Source organism: Salmo trutta, chromosome 33, assembly GCF_901001165.1.
Source record: "Salmo trutta chromosome 33, fSalTru1.1, whole genome shotgun sequence".
Lineage (NCBI taxonomy): Eukaryota > Metazoa > Chordata > Actinopteri > Salmoniformes > Salmonidae > Salmo > Salmo trutta.
This window is the reverse complement of record NC_042989.1, coordinates 4010753-4037188: the sequence shown is the minus strand read 5'-3', so window position 1 is coordinate 4037188 and position 26436 is coordinate 4010753. Positions and strand designations below refer to the sequence as shown.

Here is a 26436-nt window from a genome sequence, read left to right as displayed (position 1 = left end):
TTAGCCCCAGTGATGTACAGGGCCGTACTCACTACTCTCTGTTGTGCCTTGTGGTCGGAGGCCGAGGAATTGCCGTACCAGGCAGTGATGCAACCAGTCAGGATGCTCACGATGTTGCAGCTGTAGAACCTTTTGAGGATCTGGGGACCCATGTCAAATCTTTTTAGTTTCCTGAGGGGGAATAGGCTTTGTCGTGCCCTCTTCATGACTGTCTTGGTGTGTTTGGACCATTCTAGTTTGTTGGTGATGTGGACATCAAGAAATTGAAGCTCTCAACCTGCTCCACTACAGCCCCATCAATGAGAATGGAGCGTGCTCAGTCCTCCTTTTCCTGTAGTCCACAATCATCTCCTTAGTCTTGGTTACGTTGAGGGATAGGTTGTTATTCTGGCACCACCCGGCCAGGTCTCTGACCTTCTCCCTGTAGGCTGCCGCGTCGTTGTCAGTAATCAGTCCTACCACTGTTGTGTCGTCTGCATACTTAATGATGGTGTTGGAGTCGTGCCTGGCCATGCCGTCGTGGGTGAACAGGGAGTACCGGAGGGGACTGAGCACGCACCCCTAGGGGGCTCCAGTTTTGAGGATCAGCATGGCAGATGTGTTGCTACCTACCCTCACCATCTGTGGACGGCCCATCAGGAAGTCCAGGATCCAGTTGCAGAGGGTCCCAGGATCCTTAGCTTAGTGATGAGCTTTGAGAGTACTATGGTGTTCAACGCTGAGCTGTAGTTAATGAATAGCATTCTCACATAAGTGTTCCTTTTGTCCAGGTGGGAAAGGGCAGTGTGGAGTGTAATAGAGATTACATCATCTGTGGCTCTGTTTGGGCGGTATGCAAATTGGAGTGGGTCTAGGGTTTCTGGGATAATAGTGTTGATGTGAGCCATGACCAACCTTTCAAAGCACTTCATGGCTACGGACATGAGTGCTACGGGTCTGTAGTCATTTAGACAGGTTGCCTTTGTGTTCTTGGGCACAGGGACTATGGTGGTCTGCTTGAAGCATGTTGGTATTACAGACTCAATCAGGGACATGTTGAAAATGTCAGTGAAGACACCTGCCAGTTGGTCAGCACATGCCCGGAGCACATGTCCTGGTAATACGTCTGGCCCCGCAGCCTTGTGTATGTTGACCTGTTTAAAGGTCTTACTCACGTCGGCTATGGAGAGCGTGATCACACAGTCGTCCGGAACAGCTGATGCTCTCATGCATGCCTCAGTGTTGCTTGCCTTGAAGCGAGCATAGAAGTGATTAAGCTCGTCTGATAGGCTCGTGTCAGGATCCCTTCCAAATCACTCATTGATTGTCTACTTGATTCATGATGATGACTGCTAGCTAATATTTTGAAAGTATGATGTTGACATGATCAGTCCAATCAAAGCAACTGTCGATATAACGTGATTTGACGTCATTTTATCTGTGGCAATGACCTTGAGCCTTTTTGGATGGGCACTTCTAATGTAACTATGGCAGCACCCAAGGGGCTTGAATTTTCGAGCTCACTTTCATGAGTGACAGGACACGGAGGCAATCACGGCGCAACTAGAGAACATTACGAACCTGGCTGCCCCAACACCACAGCTAGGCTGAAACACCTGCATTTGGAGCTGCCTTACTCAAGAAAACACTAAAGAGACCAAGTTTGCATGGAGGCTTTATTAACTCAATGATTTTGTCTTTTTTTAATTTTTTTACTTTGTTTGCGAACTGATATGTGACACTTATTAATGCCAAAATAACATGCAAAACAGGTAACCCACAAAAAATGTGGGCCTCATACCCTGAATGACGGGTCGCCACTGGTAACAGGGTTGACGTGTAATGCTCAAACTGGCTCAGTTTTCCACCACAAAACACCCCAAAATTGCCAAAAAGATTAGAACCAGCTCACCTGCTTTTACAATATGATTGGACTATAAGATGTTCATTGCTTCTTTTTGATAAATATTTATAAAGGAATAGTTTCACCATATTTAAATGAGAGTTCAGTTTACGTAACAGGGTTGATCTTAAAATGAGGGACAGACGTAAATGAATCACTTATCACACAAACTAAATAATAATCTTAATAAATTACTTTGTCAAAGCAACAAAATATCTAGGGCTTTACAATGATGGAGACATTTTGGGATTAAGTTAGTTAAAATCTTCCTAAATGTCACAGAGGGTGCATGGAGGGACAGTAAGCTGCAGATGGCCCAGGACAGAGCAGCACGGTTTGCTCATAATTGTAATCAGAGGGCTGATAAAAATACTATGCATGCCAGTCTCTCTTGGCTAAGAGTTGAGGAGAGACTGACTGCGTCACTTCTATTTATAAGAAACATTAATGTGTTGAAAATCCCAAATTGTTTGCATAGTCAACTTACACACAGCTCTGACACACACACATATCCCACCGGACATGCCACCAGGGGTCTTTTCATAGTCCCCAAATCCAGAACAAATTCAAGAAAACATACAGTGCCTTGCAAAAGTACTCATCCTGTCACGTCCTGGCCAGTATAAGGGTTAATTGTTATTGTAGTTTGGTCAGGATGTGGCAGAGGGTATTTGTTTTATGTGGTTCGGGGTGGTGTTTTGGTAAAAGGGCGTTTGATTTAGTATTTCCGGGTTTTTGGTTTATGGTCTATGTTTATTTATTTCTATGTGGAGTCTAGTGAGTGTGTTTCTATGGTTGATTAATTGGGGTTGGGACTCTCAATTGAAGGCAGGTGTTTTCTCTTTGCCTTTGATTGAGAGTCCCATATATTAGGGTGTGTTTGTCATTTGTGGGAGATTGTTTCTTGTTTAGTGTGTGTGAGCCTAACAGGACTGTCTAGTAGATCGTGAGTACGTTGTTTATTATTTTGTGTTCACTTTTGAGTTAATAAAACTTCAAGATGAACATTCATAATTCTGCTGCATATTGGTCCTCCTTTTCCGGCGATGATTTCGCCATATCGTCTGATGACGACGAAATCCCTGACACATCCCCTTGGCGTTTTTCCTATTTTATTGCATTACAATCTGTAATTTAAATAGATTTTTATTTGGATTTCATGTAATGGACATACACAAAATAGTCCAAATTGCTGAAGTGAAATGAATAGAATAACTAGTTTAAAAAGTATATAAAAAATGAAAACCTTCAAAGTGGTACGTGCATATGTATTCACCCCCTTTGCTATGAAGCTCCTAAATAAGATCTGGTGCAACCAATTACCTTCAGAAGTCACATTATTAGTTCAATTATGTCTACCTGTGTGCAATCTAAGTGTCACACGATCTGTCACATGATCTCAGTATATATACACCTGTTCTGAAAGGCTCCAGAGTCTGCAACACCACTAAGCAAGCGGCACCACCAAGCAAGCGACACTATGAAGACCAAGGAGCTCTCCAAACATGTCAGGGACAAAGTTGTGGAGAAGTACAGATCAGGGTTGGGTTATAAAAAAAATATCTGAAACTTTGAACATCCCAGAGGGCACCATTAAATCAATTATTAAAAAACGTAAAGAATATGGCATCATAACAAACCTGCCAAGAGAGGGCCGCCCACCAAGACTCACGGACCAGGCAAGGAGGGCATTAATCAGAGAGGCAACAAAGAGACCAAAGATAACCCTGATGGAGCTGCAAAGCTCCACAGCGTAGACTGGAGTATCTGTCCATAGGACCACTTTAAGCCGTACACACCACAGAGCTGGGCTTTACGGAAGAGTGGCCAGAAAAAAAGCCATTGCTTAAAGAAAAAAATAAGCAAACACATTTGATGTTCGCCAAAAGGCATGTGGGAGACTCCCCAAACATATGGAAGAAGGTTCTCTGGTCAGATGAGACAAAAATTGAGCTTTTTGGCCATCAAGGAAAACGCTATGTCTAGAGCAAACCCACCACCTCTCATCACCCCGAGAACACCATCCCCACCACCAGGCAGCATCATGCTGTGGGGATGTTTTTCATTGGCAGGGACTGGAAAACTGGTCAGAATTTAAGGAATGATGGATGGCGCTAAATACAGGGAAATTCTTGAGGGAAAACTGTTTGTCTTCCAGAGATTTGAGTCAGGGACGAAGGTTCACCTTCCAGTAAGACAATGATCTTAATACTGCTAAAGCAACACTCTAGTGGTTTAAGGGGAAACGTTTAAATATCTTGGAATAGCTTAGTCAAAGCCCAGACCTCAATCCAATGGAGAATCTGTTGTATAACTTAAAGATTGCTGTATACCAGCGGAACCTTTCCAACTTGAAGGAGCTGGAGCTTGAAGAAAATCCCAGTGGCTAGATGTGCCAAGCTTATAGAGACATACCCCAAGAGACTTGCAGCTGTAATTGCTGCGAAAAGTGGATCTACAAAATATTGACTTTGACGCTCAAGTTTTCTGTTTTTTTTAGTCTTATTTCTTGTTTGTTTCACAAGAAAAAATATTTTGCATCTTCAAAGTGGTAGGCATGTTGTGTAAATCAAGTGATACAAACCCCCCAAAAATACATTTTAATTCCAGGTTGTAAGGCAACAAAATAGGAAAAATGCCAAGGGGGTGAATACTTTCACAAGCCACTTTACAGTATTATAAAGAGCCCTTATTGCATGGAACTTCCTTCCATCGCATATTGCTCAAATAAACAGCAAACCTGGTTTCAAAAAACAGATAAAGCAACACCTCGTGGCACAACACCTATCCCCTATTTGACCTAGATAGTTTGTGTGTATGCATTGATATGTAGGCTGTGTGTGGCTATTTTAAAAATGTATGTAGGTCTGTCCTTGAGCTGTTCTTGTCTAATGATGTTCTGTATTATGTCATTCTGTATTATGTTTCATGTTTTGTGTGGACCCCAGGAAGAGTAGCTGCTGCTTTTGCAACAGCTAATGGGGATCCAAATAAAATACCAAATACCAAATGTCAAAATGCTGAATTAGCAAGTCTTTATTCATATAAAAAAAATCTTATTTATTTTAAGTCTCCATGTGGTCTATATTAAAGGGCACTTAATTAATTACAACAGGCTTTTAAAATGCAATATTGGTGCAAAATGTCTACTTCAAATATCAAAGGCACTCTTTTCGTGGAACAACCGTACAATTATTATACTATGTTTAATACTGAATACAGGCAGGCTCACATAATGTCCAACGAAATGATCTGTAGATGGGCTTAGGCCTATCATGAACTGTGTCCTAAATGGTACACAAATGGAGTGCACCGTGTATGGCATACGGTGCCATTTCAAATTGACCCGTGATGTCTTTAAAAATATTCAGCTTAGCATAGTATTGGGTGATTAAAAGCAGATGATAACGTTCTCTCTCCTATGACCAGGACTTGGAGAACACGTTTGACGGCTGGACAGAAGACCTAGCCCACCTGACGGTGCTGAGGGAGTCCCTGTCTAGCTACATCAGTGCTGAGGACCTGTCTGTTCTACAGGAACGTATAGAGCTGCTGCACCGCCAGTGGGAGGAGATCTGTCACCAGGTACTGTATGGCTGTTGAATATGTTGCTGTGAGGAGAAGCAGTCTCTTCCCACGGCCTCTGTGTTTCTGACGCAATAGGTGTGTCATCAGTCTAGCAAGAGAGACTAGAGCTGTCATTTTAAGTTGTAATGACATGTGGTGCCAAATGGTGGTGCTGAAGCTCCACAATAGGCCATGGCTGCAGTATGTACACATAGTTATGGGAACAGGGTTGAATCTTGCAGGCTTGCACTGATTGCTGACTCGTGCAGAATGATCTGTAGCATACTATGGTCTATATGATTGAATTGTGGTTCTGCAGTCTTCTTTATCACCTTTGTGAAACATATCTCTGGTTATTTCATAAAGCTGGAAGCGTAGTGTTTAGTATAACTAGACTTGAGCTAGAGAGAACTTTCATGCAAAACAGTACAGGATGTTTCCCCTTCAAACTACATCCGGTGTTGTCTGTGAATATAGACCACATACCAGATAGTGACAGGAAGTCACACAGTGCTCGCTTTAGATGCATTACATTAGGTAACACCTCTACATCACTGCTACCTCTTCATTAATGTTTTGCTAAATCTATGCATATTGCCTAGTACTGCTAGTTGTGTATGTTTCTTTTTTTATATGAAAATGTTCCTTTCTTTCTCTGTGCAACTAGCTATTATCCTTACCATGGTGAATTAATTTCAAATGAGTATATGTATTTACAACACCAGTGTATCTGTGTCTTGCTGTCTCTCTCTCTCTCTCTCTCTCTCCATAGCTATCCCTTCGGCAGAAGCAGGTGAGTGAGAAGCTGAATGAGTGGGCCGTGTTTAACGAGAAGAACAAGGAGCTGTGTGACTGGCTTACCGACATGGAGAGCAAGGTGTCCCAGAATGGAGACATCAGCATCGAGGAGATGATCGAGAAGCTGCGCAAGGTAAACACCAACCGATACCAGACCTTGTCTTTTCATTCGTGTTTGATTAATTAGACAAATATCCCATTGAATTGCTCTTCTCTACTCTGAGTTGCTTCTATGCTTGTAGAAGTTGATTCCTCTTTGAATAATGTTTCAGTCCAAACTGTTACACTATTCTCCCTTTTACATGGGCTGATTACAGTTTTTACTCACTCTCCCAGGACTACCAGGAGGAGATAGCGTTGGCTAAGGAAAACAAGCTGCAGCTGCACAAGATGGGTGAGCGCCTGGCCAGGGCCAGCCACGAGACCAAGGCCTCTGAGATAGAACACAAACTCAGCAAGGTGGGCGAGCGCTGGCAACACCTGCTGGACCTCCTCGGAGCCAGGTAAGGAGTGCATTCGGAAAATATTCAGACCACTTGCATTTTTCCACATTTTGTTGCGTTACAGCCTTATTCTAAAATGGATTAATGACAAAGCAAAAACAGGTTATTAGAAATGTTAGCAAATGTATTAAAAATAAAAAACTGCTATCATATTTACATAAGTATTCAGACCCTTTACTCAGTACATTGTTGAAGCACCTTTGGCAGTGATTACAGCCTCGAGTTTTCTTGGGTATGACGCTATAAGCTTGGCGCACCTGTATTTGGGGAGTTTCTCCCATTCTTCTCCGCAGATCCTCTCAAGCTCTGGCAGGTTATATGGGGAGCGTCGCTGCACAGCTATTTTCAAGTCTCTCCAGAGATGTTCGATCGGGTTTAAGTCCAGGCTCTGGCTGGGCCACTCAAGGACATTCAGGGACTTGTCCTAAAGCCACTCCTGCGTTGTCTTGGCTGTGTGCTTAGGGTTGTTGTCCTGTTGGAAGTTGAACCTTCGCCCCAGTCTGAGGTCCTGAGCGCTCTGGAGCAGGTTTTCATCAAGGATCTCTCTGTACTTTTCTCCATTCATCTTTCCCTCGATCCTGACTAGTCTCCCAGGCCCTGCTGCTGAAAAACATCCTCACAGTATGATGCTGCCACCACTATGCTTCACCCTAGGGATGGTGCCAGGTTTCCTCCAGACGTGACGCTTGTCATTCAGGCCAAAGAGTTCAATCTTGGTTTCATCAAGCCAGAGAATCTTGTTTCTCAAGGTCAGAGTCATTTAGGTACCTTTTTGCAAACTCCAAGCGGGCTGTCATGGATTTTTACTGAGGAGTGGCTTCCATCTGGCCACTCTACCATAAAGGCCTGATTGGTGGAGTCTTACAGAGATGGCTGTCCTTCTGGAAGGTTCTCCCATCTCCACAGAGAAACTCTGGAGCGCTGTCAGAGTGACCATCGGGTCTTGGTCACCTCCCTGACCAAGGCCCTTCTCCCCCGATTGCTCAGTTTTGCCGGGCGGCCAGCTCTAGGAAGAGTCTTGGTGGTTCCAAACTTCTTCCATTTAAGAATGATGGAGGTCACTGTGTTCTTGTGGACTGTCAATGCTGCAGACATTTTTTGGTACTCTTCCCCAGATCTGTGCCTCGACACAATCCTGTCTCGGAGCTATACGGACAATTCCTTCGACCTCATGGATTGGTTTATGCTCTGACATGCACCGTCAATTGTGGGACCTTATATAGACAGTTGTGTGTCTTTCCAAATCATGTTTAATCAATTGAATTTACCACAGGTGGAATCCAATCAAGTTGTAGAAACATCTCAAGGATGATCAAAGGAAACAGGATGCACCTGAGCTCAGTTTCGAGTCTCATAGCAAAGGGTCTGAATACTTATGTAAATAAGGTATTTCTGTTTTCGCTTTGTCGTTATGTGGTATTGAGTGTAGATTGATGAGGAAAATGTTCTATTTAATCAATTTTAGAATAAGACTGTAACGTAACAAAATGTGTAAAAAGGGAAGTGGTCTGAATACTTTCCGAATGCACTGTATATACTATGGCCGGGTGTGTGGGATAGGAAGTACATGGATATACTGTACTGCTGCGGGTTAGGAATATACACACATTTATTTACACACGCCATTGTCGTTAATATTTGCTTTGATGCAGCCTTCTTCTTGACTTTCAGAAACTCCCTGGCTGGCCCAGTGTACAGTACTGTACTTAGCACAATTTGACCACAATGGTCCTGGTAAAATATAGCTTGAATAAAATAAAAACAATGAGTGGAAAGAAGTGGTTTAATGACTTTGTTAATTGTTTTTAGGTGCTTCTACACTAGGAATCTGCTGTGTTATGTATGTTTTTCTAAAACAAGCATCGTGTATCCGGTTGCTATAGAGTGAAGAAGCTGAGGGAGACTCTGGTGGCAGTGCAGCAGCTGGATAAGAACATGAGTACTCTGCGGTCCTGGCTGGCCCACATAGAGACTGAGCTATCCAGACCCATCGTCTATGACACCTGTGATTCCCAGGAGATACAGAGGAAGCTGGACCTGCAGCAGGTAAATACCCCGTCAGCTTGGTGGTCCCAGATCTGTTTGTGCTGTCTTGTAGACTCCTGTAGTCGTTGTCATAGCAGTTGGCAAGATGGCACAAACAGATCTGGCATCACCAGGCTACCGCATCAGTGGGCTGTGAGTACTTTGAAAACACACTGTAGTTTACAACCCTTGGTATAGCTATTAATACAGATACTGTACATAATCAATGATAGTTGCTTATGTTGATACTTTATAGATCCTTTTTAATTCCTAGCAGACAGGCTTACAGACAGTACAATAGAGAGGGGCTTATTGAAAGATCTTAGTAGGTTTCTTGATTCTGAAAAGATCAGGATCCCACCCTCTTTCTCTAACATACCATAACGCCCTTCCATCTTTCTCTCCGTCCATCCAGGAGCTTCAGCGTGACATAGAGAAGCACAGTACAGGTGTGGCGTCTGTGTTGAACCTGTGTGAGGTGCTGTTGCACGACTGTGACGCTTGTGCCACGGACACAGAGTGTGAATCTATCCAGCAGGCCACTCGCAGCCTGGACCGCCGATGGAGGAGCATCTGTGCCTTGTCCATGGAGAGAAGGCTCAAGTAAGACCTACACAGTTTAACTTAACTTTTTGCTGCAGTGGGCTAAATCAGGGTCACACGGAGTGTTTTCTTGGCAGTCTTAAACAAATCTACTTTGAAACAAAAGTATACACCTCACACACATGGTTATGGGCTTAAAAAAAGAATACACAGGGCCTTCCAAGTGGCGCAGTGGTCTAAGGAACTGCATCACAGTGCTTGAGGCGTCACTACAGGCCCGGGTTCAATCCCAGGCTGTGTCACAGCCGGCCGTGACCGGAAGACCCATGAGGCGGCGCACAATTGGCCCAGCGTCGTCCAGATTAGGGGAGGGTTTAGCCGACTGGGATTTCTTTGTCCCATCGCGCTCTAGTGACTCCATGTGGTGGGCCGGGTGCGTGCAAGCTGACTTTGTCGCAAGTTGGACAGTGTTTCCTCTGACACATTGGTGCAGCTGGCTTCCAGGTTAAGCGAGCAGTGTGTCAAGAAGAAGTGCAGCTTGGCAGGGTCGTGTTTCAGAAGATGCATGGCTCTTTTGCCTCTCCCGAGTCCGTAGGGGAGTTGCAGCGATGGGACAAGACTGTGACTACCAATTGGGGAGAAAAAGGTGTACAAGTGAAAGTAAAAAATAAAACACATACAAAAAAAGACAACTGTACCATGTCAGATATAGAGTTGAAATGTATTCCAGATGCACACCCGTTAATTGAAATGCATTCCTGGTGACTACCTCATGAAGAGAATGCCAAGAGTTGTGCAAAGCTGTAATCAAGGCAAAGGGTGGCTGCTTTGAAGAATCTAAAATCAAAAATATATTTTGATTTGTTTAACACTTTTTTTGTTACTACATTATTCCGTATGTGTTATTTGATAGTTCTGATAGTTCACTATTATTCTACAATGTAGAAAATAGAAAAAAAATTGAAATATCCTTGAATGAGTGTCCAAACTTTTGACTGTTACTGTGCATCACAGAAGACTGAAATATAACTAAACCGTTTCACATAGAAATGTACAAATATATATATGTTTATATATATATATATATAATATATGTATATGTGTTTATTAATTATGAAAAATATGAGTAACATTCCACCCCTGAGGCCACTAGAGGGTGATTTGGTAATTTGACTGCAGGAAAGGGATACTAATATTAGAAACAGTTTTCGCAGTTGTTTCTACAGTAGTACGATTTTTTTTATTTCAAGAGTATCAACAAGCAAAGTGCGGTGATGTAACTCTAGGGTTGGTTAGTCTATTTGAAAGCTTATGATGTAGGCTGTCACCATAACTTAAAATAGTCCATATCGTTTTCATTTCTAAGGATTGAAGAGACATGGCGTTTATGGCAGAAGTTCTTAGAGGACTTTGCACGTTTTGAGGAGTGGCTTGTGACCTCAGAGAAGACTGCTGCTCTGCCCAACTCTTCAGGCGTGCTCTACACTGTGGCCAAGGAGGAACTAAAGAAGTTTGAGGTACAGTACAACTATTACAGACCACCTTATTTGATATGCTGTAAACCACTATATTCTCTCCCCATGTATCTCACATTCAGAAGACAGTACCTCTACAGTACAGTCGTGGCCAAAAGTTTTGAGAATGACACAAATATTAATTTTCACAAAGTCTGCTGCCTCAGTTTGTATGATGGCTATTTGCATATACTCCAGAATGTTATGAAGAGTGATCAGATGAATTGCAGTTAATTGCAAAGTCCCTCTTTGCCATGCAAATGAACTGAAAAAATTCTACTGCATTTCAGCCCTGCCACAAAAGGACCAGCTGACATCATGTCAGTGATTCTCTTGTTAACACAGGTGTGAGTGTTGACGAGGACAAGGCTGGAGAACACTCTGTCATGCTGATTGAGTTGAAATAACAGACTGAAAGCTTCCAAAGGAGGGTGGTGCTTGGAATCATTGTTCTTCCTCTGTCAGCCATGGTTACCTGCAAGGAAACACATGCCGTCATCATGGCTTTGCACAAAAAGGGCTTCACAGGCAAGGATATTACTGCCAGTAAGATTGCACCTAAATCAACCATTTATCGGATCATCAAGAACTTTAAGGAGAGCGGTTCAATTGTTGTGAAGAAGGCTTCAGGGTGCCCAAGAAAGTCCAGCAAGCGCCAGGACCGTCTCCTAAAGGGATTGGGGCAACACCAGTACAGAGCTTGCTCAGGAATGGCAGCAGGCAGGTGAAGACTTTTGGAGGATGGCCTGGTGTCAAGAAGGGCAGCAAAGAAGCCACATCTCTCCAGGAAGAAAATTAGGGACAGACTGATATTCTGCAAAAGTTACAAGGATTGGACTGCTGAGGACTGGGGTAAAGTAATTTTCTCTGATGAATCCCCTTTCCGATTGCTTGGGACATCCGGAAAAAAGCTTCTCCAGAGAAGACAAGGTGAGCGCTACCATCAGTCCTGTATCATGCCAACAGTAAAGCATCGTGAAACCATTCATGTGTGGGGTTGCTTCTCAACCAAGGGAGTGGGCTCACTCACAATTATGCCTAAGAACACAGCCATGAATAAAGAATGATACCAACACATCCTCTGAGAGCAACTTCTCCCAACCATCCAGGAACAGTTTGGTGATGAACAATGCCTTTTCCAGCATGATGGAGCACCTTGCCATAAGGCAAAAGTGATAACTAAGTGGCTCGGGGAACAAAACATCGATATTTTGGGTCCATGGCCAGGAAACTCCCCAGACCTTAATCCCATTGAGAACTTGTGGTCAATCTTCAAGAGGCGGGTGGACAAACAAAAACCCACACATTCTGACAAACTCTAAGCATTGATTATGCAAGAATGGGCTGCCATCAGTCAGGATGTGGCCCAGAAGTTAATTGACAGCATGCCAGGGCGGATTGCAGAGCTCTTGAAAAAGAAGGGTCAACACTGCAAATACTGACTCTTTGCATCAACTTCATGTAATTGTCAATAAAAGCCTTTGACACTTATGAAATGCTTGTAATTATACTTCAGTATTCCATAGTAACATCTGACAAAAATATCTAAAGACACTGAAGCAGCAAACTTTGTGGAAATTAAAATTTGTGTCATTCTCAAAACTTTTGGCCACGACTGTACATATCTAGACAAAACTCATGGATGGACTAACTTGTCTCTGATTGATACTAAATGATCAATTGATCAACTAAATTGTCAACTGAATGATTAATCAACATTTCCTTGATCAATACTAAATGTGTGCATTGATAAATATATATATTTTAATTATATGTTGTCCTGTAGGCATTCCAACGTCAGGTCCATGAGAGTCTGACCCAGCTGGAGCTGATCAATAAGCAGTACCGCCGTCTGGCCAGGGAGAACCGGACCGACTCCTCCTGTCGCCTCCGGGAGATGGCCCACGACGGGAACCAGCGCTGGGACAACCTGCAGAAGAGGGTGGCCTCCATCCTCCGCAGGCTCAAGGTACAGAGTCGCGTCCATCCTTGTTGAACAACTGTAACACAACAGAAAGTCTTGTATATAGTCCGATTCTACACTCCTAAATATCCGTAGTGCTCACAGAAAGAAATAATGAGGAGTGTCTGCCTGAAATTGCAATTCATTGGTAAATCTTTTTTTTGCTGCGAGAAATGTGTATCCTAAAGCATCCCTTCATGATTTCTCCAGCACTTTATCAGTCAGCGTGAGGAGTTTGAGACAGCCAGAGACAGCATCCTGGTGTGGCTCACGGAGATGGACCTGCAGCTCACCAACATAGAGCACTTCTCAGAGTGTGACATCCAGGCCAAGATCAAACAGCTCAGGGTAAGAATGCCCACAATACCTCACACCTTGGTGCTGCCCAGGTACATGGTACTGGTCATTTTTTATTAAACTTTATTTAACTAGGCAAGTCTGTTAAGAACAAATTCTTATTTACAATGACGGCCTACCCTGGCCAAAACCTAACCCGGACGACGCTGGGCCAATTGTGCGCCGCCCTATGGAACTCCCAATCACAGCCAGTTGTGATACAGCCTGGAATCAAACCAGGGTCTGTAGTGACACCTCTAGCACTGAGATGCAGTGCCTTAGACCGCTGCGCCACTCGGGAGACCAAGTCATAATTTTTGCTAATAAGTTTCACACCTGGTGGTTGTGAACTCAACCATATTTGGTTGGTCTCTGCTTCTCTTCCACTTTTTGACAATCGCTGATGTAAAATGAAGTACGTTTGATTGATTGATTGATTGATTGATTGATTGATTGTCTACCAGGCGTTCCAGCAGGAGATCTCTCTGACCACTGGGAAGATTGAGCACATCTTCCACCAGGGTGAGGTGCTGCTAGAGAAGAGTGAGCCTCTGGATGCAGCTGTTATAGAGGAGGAGCTGGAAGAGCTGCAGAGATACTGCCAGGAGGTGTTCGGACGTGTGGAGCGCTACTACAAGAAGCTCATACGTCTACCGGTAAGCCTAGGGATGACGGTAAGCCTAGGGATGACGTTAAGCCTAGGGATGACATCTACTGGCCCCCATGGTTCGATTTTAATGTTGGGTGACTTGGCTTCTAGCACCCTTTCATTGTTGTTTTTTTAAAAGAGGATAGAGTTGAGCACATTCTCTCCTGTGGCCATTTTACCAAATGATGCCATGTCTTGATTCCTGGAACCTGTCATTGTCTTTGTTGACTGTCTCATAAGTGTACCTCCCACTCCTCTTCCTCCAGCTAACAGGTGACGAGTACGACGTGTCATTCTCGGACCGGGAGTTTGAACTAGACGAACCTGGGGACCTGTCCAGCATTCCCTGGAGTGAGCGTCTGGGAGACTGCCTGATGTCCCCTCTACCCTCCCTAAGCCACTCTGCTTCCCTGGCTGCCCCTCTGCGGACTGGGGCTGAACGCTCAGGCAGGGACACCCCAGCCAGTGTGGACTCCATCCCCCTGGAGTGGGACCACGATTACGACCTGAGCCGGGGGCTGGAGAGTGCCAGCAGGGCCCTGGGCTTGGCCTCTGAGCAGGGGGAGCACGGAGATGAGGGGAGCTACCAGGGATCAGCTTCTGCCTCTGCTCTGTCAGGTCAGTCTAGTCTACACCCCTCACACCCATACTGTCAGATACTAAGGATAACACACCCCTCACAACTTAAGATAGCCTCGATCTCAGAGAGAGTGGAGACATCACAGTGGAGAGATACAGTATTGTACAGTGGCTGTTAAAGCACACTCATATTCAGCCTTGTTAATTGTAAGAAATGTGTGTATGTATATGTTTCTTCCAGATGTAGTGATCCCAGAGAGCCCTGAGGCCTTTGTTAAACTAACTGAACAAACCCTGAGGTCCTTGGATGGTAGGCAAGATGCCGTAGTGTGGAAAAATAACACTAACAGCCTACTTACTGCCTGCTAGGAGTTTGGTTTGGTTTTCTTACTCGCACACTGAAGCATAACAGCAATTACTGTTAACCAACAGCACCACTTCCTAACGATTTTGTATTTTTTTATATTACATTTTGCAGCACATAGGCTACTGTAGCTAACCTCAAGCTAATTTGTGGTTGGCATCCTGTGTGTTTCAAAAGGTGCATGTTGTTGTGCACTGTTGGGGAGATGTTGTTGTCTGTTGTTTTTTGTGTTACAAATGTCCTTTGTCCCTTGTCTTTTAATTGACTACTGAATGGATAACACTCACTATTAATGATATCTTACAATGTTTTGCAGTGGATGGATTTCTATGTCTGTTTGAAGAAAACATTTAGGGACGGTTTTTCGGACACAGATTAAGACAGATTACAGGAAAACTCCACCTAAAAACTATATTTTGGTATTTGTTTCATTAGTCCATTGTTGACATAGTTCCAAAAATGTTTTGCTTGTCAGCAATCAAGTTTTCAAGATATGTAACTTTCATATTTTTTTCATGTATTTTGAAAGTTACATATCTTGAAAACAACTAGATTTTTGGGTGGAATGTTCCTTTAAACGAATCCAGGCTGTATCGCATCCGGTCGTGATTGGGTGTCCCATAGGTCGGCACACAATTGGCCCAGCGTCGTCCGGGTTTGGTCGGGGTAGGCCGTCATTGTAAATAAGAATTTGTTCTTAACTGACTTGGCTAGTTAAATAAAGCTTAAATAAATTAAAAAAAAAAAAAAAAAAAATCCTGAATAATCTACATTGAACGTGCTTTTAAATCCAACAGAAGTAGGCTTAATCTAGGTCTAAGAAACCGGCCCGTGAACATAAAATCAAAGCCTTTATCTAACTGTATTCCATCTCATCTTCCCATCCTTAGGAGAGGGAGGTACCCTGGAGACTCACATCCTACAGTTGGACAAGGTTCTGGACACCAGCCGGTTCCACCTGCAACAGACAGAGAACATCATCCGCAGCCGCACCCCAACTGGCCCCGAGCTGGACGCTTCATACATGGGATATGTGAGTACTGCTGGTCTCATTCACTAGTTAATATACTGGTCTCATTCACTAGACTAGACACCCAAGTCTTCTGCAGCCCATTTGGCTCTCAGGGTTTGTAAACATGAAGTTACGATTTAAACTATTCCATGAATGTTATTGGTATGTCTGATAAGAGACCCTTATCACCGTTCTGTGAGTTACAGTACGAGCCAAACCTACTCATTCCAGGGTTGTTCTTTATTTTTACTATTTTCTTAATTGTAGAATAATGGTGAAGACATCAAAACTATGAAATAACACATATGGAATCATGTAGTAACCAATAAAGTGTTAAACAAATCAAAATATATTTTATATTTTGAGATTCTTCAAGGTAGCCACCCACTGCCTTGATGACAGCTTTGCACACTCTTGGCATTCTCTCAACAAGCTTCATGGGGTAGTCACCAGGAATGCATTTTAATCAACAGGTGTGCCTTGTTAAAAGTTAATTTGTGGAATTTCTTTCCTTATTGCATTTGAGCCAATCAGTTGTGTTGTGACAAGGTAGGGGGGTAGCCCTATTTGCTAAAAGACCAAGTCCATATTATGGCAAGAACAGCTCAAATAAGCAAAGAGAAAAGACAGTCCATCATTACTTTAAGACATGAAGGTCAGTCAATCCGGAAAATGTCAAGAACTTTGAAAGTTTCTTCAAGTGCAGTCGTAAAAACCATCAAGTGCTATGATGAAACTGGCTCTCATGAGTCCCGCCACAGGAAAGGAAGACCCAGAGTTATCTCTGCTGCAGAGGATACGTTCATTAGAGTTACCAGCCTCAGAAATTGCAGCCCAAATAAATGCTTCCCAGAGTTCAAGTAACAGACACATCTCAACATCAACTGTTCAGAGGTAACTGCGTGAATTTGGCCTTCATGGTGGAATTGCTGCAAAGAAACTACTAAACTCCAAATAACTTCACAGATCTTCATTGTGAAGGGTTTAAACACTGTTTCCAATGTTTGTTCAATGAACCATAAACAATGAATGAACATGCACCTGTGGAACAGTTGTTAAGACACTAACAGTTTACAAATGGTAGTCAATTAAAGTCAGTTATGAAAACTTAGGACAGTAAAGAGGCCTTTCTACTGGTTGCTGTACCAGACAGGACTGGCAAAAAGTGCTCTTCACTGACGAGTTTTGGTTTTGCCTCACCAGGGGTGATGGTCGGATTCGCGTTTATTGTCGAATGAATGAGCGTTACACCGAGGCCTGTACTCTGGAGCGGGATCGATTTGGAGGTGGAGGGTCCCTCATGGTCTGGGGCGGTGTGTCACAGCATCATCGGACTGAGCTTGTTGTCATTGCAGGCAATCTCAACGCTGTGCGTTACAAGGAAGACATCCTCCTCCCTCGTGGTACCCTTCCTGCAGACTCATCCTGACATGACCCTCCAGCATGACAATGCCACCAGCCATACTGCTCATTCTGTGCGTGATTTCCTGCAAGACAGGAATGTCAGTGTTCTGCCACAGCCAGCGAAGAGCCCGGATCTCAATCCCATTGAGCACGTCTGAGACCTGTTGGATCGGAGGGTGAGGGCTAGGGTCATTCCCCCCAGAAATGTCCAGGAACTTGCAGGTGCCTTGGTGGAAGAGTGGGGTAACATCACACAGCAAGAACTGCCAAATCTGGTGCAGTCCATGAGGAGGAGATGCACTGCAGTACTTAATGCACTGATTGTTACTTTGATTTTGACCCCCCCCCCCCCCCCTTTGTTCAGGGACACATTATTCCATTTCTATTAGTCACATGTCTGTGGAACTTGTTCAGTTTATGTCTCAGTTGTTGAATCTTGTTATGTTCATACAAATATTTACACATTTTAAGTTTGCTGAAAATAAACGCATTTGACAGTGAGGACATTCCTTTTTTTGATGAGTTTACTAAAGGACACCAATAGGAAGAAAAGACTTGCTTGGGCCAAGAAACACGAGGAATGGACATTAGACCGGTGGAAATCTGTCCTTTGGTCTGATGAGTCCAAATTAGAGATTTTTGGTTCCAACCGCATGTGTGGTTACCACCGTGAGAATGGAGGAGGTGTGATGGTGTGGGGGTTGCTTTGCTGGTGACACTGTCGGGATTTATTTAGAATTCAAGGCGCACTTAACCAGCATGGCTACCACAGTATTCTGCAGCGATACGCCATCCCATCTGGTTTGCGCTTAGTGGGACTATCATTTGTTTTTTAAACAGGACAATGACCTAAAACACACCTCCAGGCTGTGTAAGGGCTATTTGACCAAGAAGGAGAGTGATGGAATGCTGCATCAGATGAGCTGGCCTCCACAATCACCCGACCACAACCCAATTGAGATGGTTTGGGATGAGTTGGACTGCAGAGTGAAGGAAAAGCAGCTAACAAGTGCTCATCATATGTGGGAACTCCTTCAAGACTGTTGGATAAGCATTCCAGATGAAGCTGGTTGAGAGAATGCCAAGAGTGTGCAAAGCTGTCATCAAGGCAAAGGGGGATATTTTGAATAATCTAAAATATCAATTATATTTTTATTTAACACTTGTTTGGCTACATGATTCCATATGTATTATTTCATAGTTTTGAAGTCTTCACTATTATTCTACAATGTAGAACATAGTAAAAATAAAGAAAAACCCTTGAATGAGTATGTGTGTCCAAACTTTTGACTGGTACTGTATGTCTCAATGGAAGGTCTTTAGGAAACATTGTGTCTTTATCTACATAAATCATGTGGTTTGTAAAATAAGTATCTACTCAGCGGGATTACATGATGTGAACATCTCAGTGACATGCTTTCCATCCGCTACCTGTCCTGTCGTGTTGTGTAGATGCGTCTGTTGGGCGAGTGTCGTGGCAGTATAGACACGGTGAAGAGAGTGGGCTACGAGCTGAAGGGGGAGGAGGACAAGGCCTCAGGACTCGCTGACCCCATTGGTGGTGATTCACAAACAACAGGTAATGTTTGGCTTTCAGATGTTGATACTGTACTGTATACAGTGCCTTCAAAGTTTTCACACCCCTTGACTTTTTCCTCATTTTGTTGTGTTACAGCCTGCATTTAAAATTGATTAAATATACCATATAATGTCGATGTGGAGTTATGTTTTTCAATATTTTTACAAATAAATGTTTGTATTTGTATTTATTAAGGATCCCAGCAACATTAAGGCAGTTATATACAATGTTAAATATTACTTGACATTACATTTCATAACACTTTTCACAACACATTGTGTTCCCTCAGGCCTCTACTCTACTACCACATATCTCCAATACAAAATGCTTGTGTAGGTGTGTGTGTCTTATTGTGTGTCTGTGCCTGTGTGTGTCTCTTCACAGTCCCCTCTGTTCCAGAAGGTGTGTGTATGTATATATATATATATATATATATATATATATATATATATATTTTATCTTATCCTACTGTTTGAGTCAGTTACCTGATGTGGAATAGAGTTCCATGTAGTCGTAGCTCAATGTAGCACTGTGCGCCTCTCATCGTCTGTTCTTGACTTGGGGATTGTGAAGAGACACTTGGTCAAATCAAATTTAAAAAAATTGGTCACATACACATATTGAGCAGATGTTATTGCGGGTGTAGCGAAATGCTTACGTTTCTAGCTCCAACAGTGCAGTAATATCTAACAATTCACAACAATACATCTAAAGGTAAAATAATGGAATTAAGAAATATATATAGGGCGGCGCACAATTGGCCCAGCGTCGTCCGGGTTAGGGGAGAGTTTGGCCAGCAGGGATGTAATTGTTCCATCGCGCACTAGCGACTCCTGTGGCGGGGTGGGCGCAGTGCACGCTGACACGGCCGCAAGGTGTACGGTGTTTCCTCCGACACATGTGGCTGGCTTCCGTGTTAAGTGGGCATTGTGTCAAGAAGCAGTGAGGCTTGGTTGGGTTGAGTTTCGGAGAACGCACAGCTCTCGACCTTCGCCTCTCCAGAGTCTGTACGGGAGTTGCAGCGATGAGACAAGACTGTAACTACCAATTGGATACCATGAAATTGGGGAGAAAAAGGGGTAAAAAAATAAGAAAGAATAGACTACAGTATATACATATGAGATGAGTAAAGCAGTATGTTAACATTATTATAGTGACTAGTGTTCCGTTATTAAAGTGGCCAGTGATTCCATGTCTATGTATATAGTGCAGCAGCCTCTAAGGTGCAGGGTTGAGTAGCCAGGTGGAAGTGATGGCTATTTAACAGTCTGATGGCCTTGAGATAGAAGCTGTTTTTCAGTCTCTCGGTCCCAGCTTTGATGCACCTGTATTGACCTCGCCTTCTGGATGATAGCGGGGTGAACAGGCCATGGCTGTGGTTGATGTTCTTGATGATATTTTTGGCCTTCCTGTGACATCGGTGCTGTAGGTGTCCTGGAGAGCAGACAGTGTTCCCCCGGTGATGCGTTGGGCAGACCGTACCACCCTCAGGAGAGCCCTGTGGTTGCGGTCGGTGCAGTTGCTGTACCAGGCGGTGATACAGCCTGACAGGATGCTCTCAATTGTGCATCTGTAAAAGTTTCTGAGGGTCTTAGGGGCCAAGCCAAATTTTTTCCGCCTCCTGAAGTGGCATGTCTTGTAGTAGTTTAAACAGACACCTCGGTGCATTCATCATGTCAACACTTCTTATAAAAACAAGTAGTGATGAAGTCAATCTCTCCTCCATTTACATGCATATTGTTAATGTTAGCTCTCCGTGTACACATTTTATTAAGGGCCGCCCTGTTCTGAGCAATTGTAATTTTCCGAGGTCCCTCTTTGTGGCACCTGACCACACAACTGAACAGTAGTCCAGGTGCTACAAAACTAGGGCATGTAGGACCTGCCTTGTTGATAGTGTTTTTAAGAAGGCTGAGCAGCGCTTTATTATGGACGGACTTCTCCCCATCTTAGCTACTGTTGTATCAACATGTTTTGACCATCACAGTTTACAAATCAGAGTTACTCCAAGCAGTTTAGTCACCTCAACTTGCTTAATTTCCACATAATTTATGACAAGATTTAGTTGAGGTTTAGGGTTTAGTGAATGATTTGTCCAAAATACAATGCTTTTAGTTTTTGAAATATTTAGGACTAACTTATTCCTTGCCACCCATTCTGAAACTAACTGCATCTCTTTGTTATGTGTTGAAGAGATGGCTCTTGCTGTAGTAGCTGACACTGTGTAGTGTTGAGTCATACTCAAAGCCAGTGGCATGTCATTAGTAAATATTGAAAAAGTAAGGGGCCTAGACAGCTGCCCTGGGGAATTCATGATTCTACCTGGATTATGTTGGAGAGGCTTCTATTAAAGAACACCCTCTATGTTCTGTTAGACAGGTAACTCTTTATCCACAATATAGCAGGGGGTGTACAGCCATAACTCATAAATATTTCCATCAGTAGACTATGATCGATAATGCATAAACAAAACAGCTCCCATAATATTTTTATCATCAATTTCTCTCAGCCAATCATTTGTGTAAGTGCCGTGCTTGTTGAATGTCCTTCCCTATAAGTGTGCTGAAAGTCTTTTGTCAATTTGTTTACAGTAAAATAGCATTGTATCTGGTCAAACACCTTTTTTTCCAAAAGTTTACTAAGGATTGTAAACAGGCTGATTGGTCAGCTATTTAAGCCAGTAAAGGGGGCTTTACTATTCTTGGGTAGTAGAATTACTTTTGCTTCCCTCCAGCCCTGAGGGCACACACTTTCTAGTAGGCTTAGATTGAAGATGTGGCAATATCGTCTGCTATTATCCAAGTTGTTAGACCCCGGTGGCTTATCATTGTTGATAGACAACAACAATTTTTTCAACTCTTCCACACTCACTTTACGGATTTCAAAATTACAATGTTTGTCTTTCATAATTTGATCAGTTTACTTTGCTGTGTAGTGTCAGCATTTGTTTCTGGCATGTCATGCCTAAGTTTGCTAATCTTGCCAATGAAAAAGGTATATCCTGCCATTCCTTAAAAATTCAAAGCTGAAATGTCTTGAGTCAAAGTATTCAACCCCTTTGTTATGGCAAGCCTAAATAAGTTCAGGAGTAAAAATGTGTTTAACAAGTTACAAAATAAGTTGCATGGACTCACTCTGTGTGCAATAATAGCGTTTAACATGCTTTTTGAATGACTACCTCATCTGTGTACCCCACACATATAACTATCTGTAAGGTTCCTCATTTGAGCAGTGAGTTTCAAACACAGATTCAACCACAAAGACCATGGTGGTTTTACAATGCCTCACAAAGAAGAGCAATTATTGGTAGATGGGTAAAAAAGTTATTAATTACACTTTGGATGGTGTATCAATACACCCAGTCACTACAAAGATACATGCGTCCTTCTGAACTCAGTTGCTGGAGAAGAAGGAAACCGCTCAGTGATTTCACCAGACCAATGGTGATTTTAATGGCTGTGATAAGAGAACTGAGGATAGATCAACAGCATTGTAGTTACTCCACAATACTAACCTAATTAACAGAGTGAAAAGAAGTAAACCTGTACAGAATAAAAAATATTCCAAAACATGCATCCGATTTGCAAGAAGGCACAAAAGTAATAGTGCAAAAAATGTGGTAAAGCAATTCACTTTTTGTCCTAAATACAAAGTGTTATGTTTTGGGCAAATACAACACATCACTGAGTACCACTCTCCATTATTTCAAGCATAGTGGTGGCTGCATCATGTTATGGGTATGCTTTAAGGGCTAGGGAGTTTTTCAGGATAAAAAATAAACGGAATTTCGCTAAGCACAGGCAAAATCCTACAGGAAACCTGCTCCTCTGCTTTCCACCAACCACTGGGGGATCAATTGACCTTTCAGCAGGACAATAGCCTAAAATACAAGGCCAAATATACACTGGTGTTGCTTACCAAGAAGACCGTTATTAATGTTCCTGAGTGGCCAAGTTACTGAATTTTTAAAATAATAATGGGCAAATGCACAATCCAGGTGTGTTAAGCTCTTAGAGACTTACCCAGAAAGAAGATAATCATTCATTTTCAGTAAATGTGAAAGCATTTCTAAAAACATGTTTTCACTTTGTGACTATGGGGTATTGTGTGTAGATGTGAGATTTTATTTTTTTAAATCCATCTTGAATTCATGCTTTAACACAACAAAATGTGGAATAAGTCAAGGAGTATCAATTCTTTCTGAAGGCACTGTAAATAAGGCTTAACATAGTCAGTAATGGAGAGGTCTTTAGATGTAAAGTAGCAATGGTACATTGATGCCCAGAACTTGTAGTCAACGATGACACAGCATTGTGTGGTGGTTGTGTGTTTGCTGCCTTGTCTTTGCCTTATGCGCCAGTAGGCTCAATGAGAGAAGTAGGTAAATAAGTACAAAGTCAGACGTTTTAAGGCAGATACTTCCTTTGGGGCGGAAGAATACACATTTCTTTGGGCTGTACTGGGCTGTAAGTTGTATCTAACCTCAAATGCCTGAATATATATATATATATATATAACTAGCCATAGACATAAATAATAGATAAACTACACATATATCCCGTTACCAAATTAATAATTTCATACCCTTTCTTTCCTTCCTCCTATACTGTAGGTTAGTTACTGCAGTCTCAGGCCCTGAGTAAAGAGATAGATAGATATAATAAATAACTACGTATATATATCCCATTACCAAATAAATAATAAAATACTCCTTCCTTCCCGCTGCGGTGTAGGTGTGATAGAACACTGGGAGTTGCTGCCCCATCCCAGGCCCTCAGTAAAGAGATGGATAAATATAGTATAGCGATATTATATAACGCCGTTTATATATTATAATACCCCTTTCTTCCACCCCTGTGGTGTAGGTGTGATAGAACGTTGGGAGTTGCTGCAGGCCCAGGCCCTCAGTAAAGAGATGCGTCTGAAGCAGAACCTTCAGCAGTGGCAGCAGTTCAACTCTGACCTCAATGCCGTGTGGGTGTGGCTGGACCAGGCGGCGGCGGAGCTAGAGCAGCAGCAGAGCCTGGACCTCAGCACCGACATCCAGACCATCGAGATGCGCATCAAGAAACTCAAGGTGATCTTTGACCTTTGGCTTTTTGCCCTCTGTGTCCTGAAATGGGGGTTTAGCATCCTCACTAAGATTACAAAGTTTGCAAGGCTTTCCCAAAATTCCCGGGTTTTTCAGAAATCCCGGTTGGATGGTTCCCAGTTGGAGGATTCCCTCCTTGCTTATTCCCTCTTAGTTATCGGGAATCCTCAAACTGGGATTTCTTAAAAAACCTGGGATCTTAGGGAAAGTTTCTGAAATTTTGCAACCCTAATTCTCATAAGTTCCTTTTTTTAAAGACTCTATGCTGATATTATACACAATCTCCAATCATCTCTTTCCATAATGTCTTTCTACAGGAGCTGCAGAAGGCTGTTGACAAGCGTAAGGCCATTGTGCTATCCATTAACCTGTGCAGTGCAGAGTTTGTCCAGTCTGCCACAGAGGAATGCCAGGACCTGCAGGCCAGGTTGAAAGAGATGAACAACCGATGGGACAGACTTGGCACCTCTCTGGGGGAGTGGAGGGCAGCACTACAGAATGCCCTCATGCAGTGTCACGTAGGTGTCCAGCTGTCTATCCACCTAGCTTGGTCCCAGATCTGTGCTGTCTTGCCAACTCAAATGGCCGTTGAGGAGTTGGCAAGATAGCACAAACAGATCTAGGACCAGGCTACAGTTTTTTTGTTTGTTTTGCTTTTAGGGGGTAGATCAGCTTTAATATTGCATGTAGATAGTGGCTTCTATCAATGTAATTGTCTGCATAATTTTTAATCCCCCATATACAATATTTTTGGGGAAATATATATAATATTTTCCTTCTTTATTATTTTCCCTTAACCCTATCATCCCTCCCTTGTCACGTCCTGACCAGTATAGAGTATATTTGGTTATTGTAGTTTGGTCAGGACGTGGCAGAGGGTAGTTGATGTATGTATTATGGGGTTTGTCACTGGTCTATGTCTGTGTTTCTATGTCTAGTTGATTGGGGTTGGACTCTCAATTGAAGGCAGGTGTGTTGAGTTGCCTTTCATTGGGAGTCCTATATAGGAGGGTGTGTTTTGTCTTTGTTTTTCGTGGGTTGTTGTTTGAGAGCACTGCTTTTTGTTGAGCCTGCTTTCACTGTTTCATGTCGTTAGTTTGTTTATTGTTTTCTTCCGTGGCGTTCGCATTATTTTATAAATAAATATGTTGAGCACGAAACCCGCTGCGCATTGGTCCCTTTCTCTCTACGACGACAAGCGTGACATCCCTAATGATTCTGTCTCTTCGCAGCAAAATCTGCAGAGCTGGGGTGGTTGTTTCCACCATATATATAACATTCCATTGGTTGCAAGAATTTGATATAATCATTTAAATTGAAAAACTCTTACATTTTGAATCCGGTGTCGTTTTTTTCGTCAGTTCATAAACCATGTGCCATGAAATCAGTACATCGAAAATCTCTTCCCAACTAATTTGCAACCTGTATGGCACAGCTGCCAATTTTGGGGTCCTTAAATTAAACTGGTATACTTTTTATTCATCACAGTTTTCTTTAATCAATTTTGGTCTTAAATGCAGGGCCAACAGACAAGTTCCTTACATTCTCCCCCTTCCACTTTTGTGGTAATGCTGCAATTAGTTGGTTATAATTTTGAACAGAGCAGACATTTCTGTATATTTTGGTAAGCTGAATGTGTGACAACTCTACCAGTCCTATTTATGATATAATTTACAAAGATGATGCTGTTTTATAAAATGTTATTTTATATGTTATCCAATTGTGAATTTAAAAGTAAACATGAATCATCAGCGTACAATGACACCTTTGTTTTTAAGCCCTGGATTTCGAATCCCTTGATATTATTGTTGGATCTGATTTTTACATTTTGATGGCCATAGTAAATAGATATGCCCATAGTGGACAACATTGTTTTACTCCTCTTGACAGTTTAATACTTTCTGAGATGTAGCCATTATTTACTATTTTACACCTAGGGTTACTATACATAACGTTAACCCATTGTGTAAGAGATTCTCCATAATTGTAATATTCCAGGCATTTATATATAAATTCCAGTCATACTTTATCAAAAGCTTTTTTTAAATCAGCTATGAATACTAGGCCTGGTTTCCCAGATTTTTCATAGTGTTCTGTTGTTGAATCCGGCATTGATTCTTAGTGCAAATTTAGACTAATTAAAAATACCTAGCTAGCTAAAAGACAAAGTCAACCGGTTCCTTTAAAAATTGCAGTTCATTTTCTCAAATCGTGTTTGTTATATTATCTCCAATGTATCGTCCATGTAAAAAACCTGTCTGATTAGGATGAATAATATCCAACGATACCTTTAATTCTATGTGCTATGCATTTTGCTAGAATTTTTGCATAGCAGCACTGAAGTGTAAGGGGCCTCCAATCTTTTTTATGGACTGGATCTTTATATTTAACACCTGGGTTTTGTTTCAGTAATAGTGAAATCAGACCTTGTTGTTGAGTATCTGGAGTGGTTAAAACATGCTAAATGCAGTCCTCTGAGTACATAAAAAAAGTCTGATATACCTCAACTGGTATGCCATCCAGTGCTTGAGTTTTCCCTGAAATTCCTCCTCTGTAATTTGGCTTTCTGTACAGCTGTTAATTTAAAATGATTAATATAAAAAAATAATAGCAATTAACTTCGGTT

General features: G+C 42.4%; 1 protein-coding gene across 10 annotated transcripts in view; it reads left to right on the top strand.

Moving 5' to 3' along the window:
* syne1b (spectrin repeat containing, nuclear envelope 1b) overlaps positions 1–26436 on the top strand; it is a 153230-nt gene that overhangs the window by 121330 nt on the left and 5464 nt on the right. For 7 of the 10 annotated variants that reach the window (XM_029729498.1, XM_029729495.1, XM_029729496.1 and 4 more), the window contains 15 exons: positions 5312–5467; positions 6222–6380; positions 6584–6750; positions 8634–8796; positions 9191–9378; positions 10685–10835; positions 12619–12801; positions 13006–13143; positions 13596–13787; positions 14047–14398; positions 14601–14669; positions 15614–15756; positions 18592–18718; positions 23584–23795; positions 24128–24328. In XM_029729498.1, the coding sequence (XP_029585358.1) occupies positions 5312–5467; positions 6222–6380; positions 6584–6750; positions 8634–8796; positions 9191–9378; positions 10685–10835; positions 12619–12801; positions 13006–13143; positions 13596–13787; positions 14047–14398; positions 14601–14669; positions 15614–15756; positions 18592–18718; positions 23584–23795; positions 24128–24328 (2601 nt within the window). The other 3 variants (XM_029729502.1, XM_029729501.1, XM_029729497.1) reach the window with 3 other exon arrangements.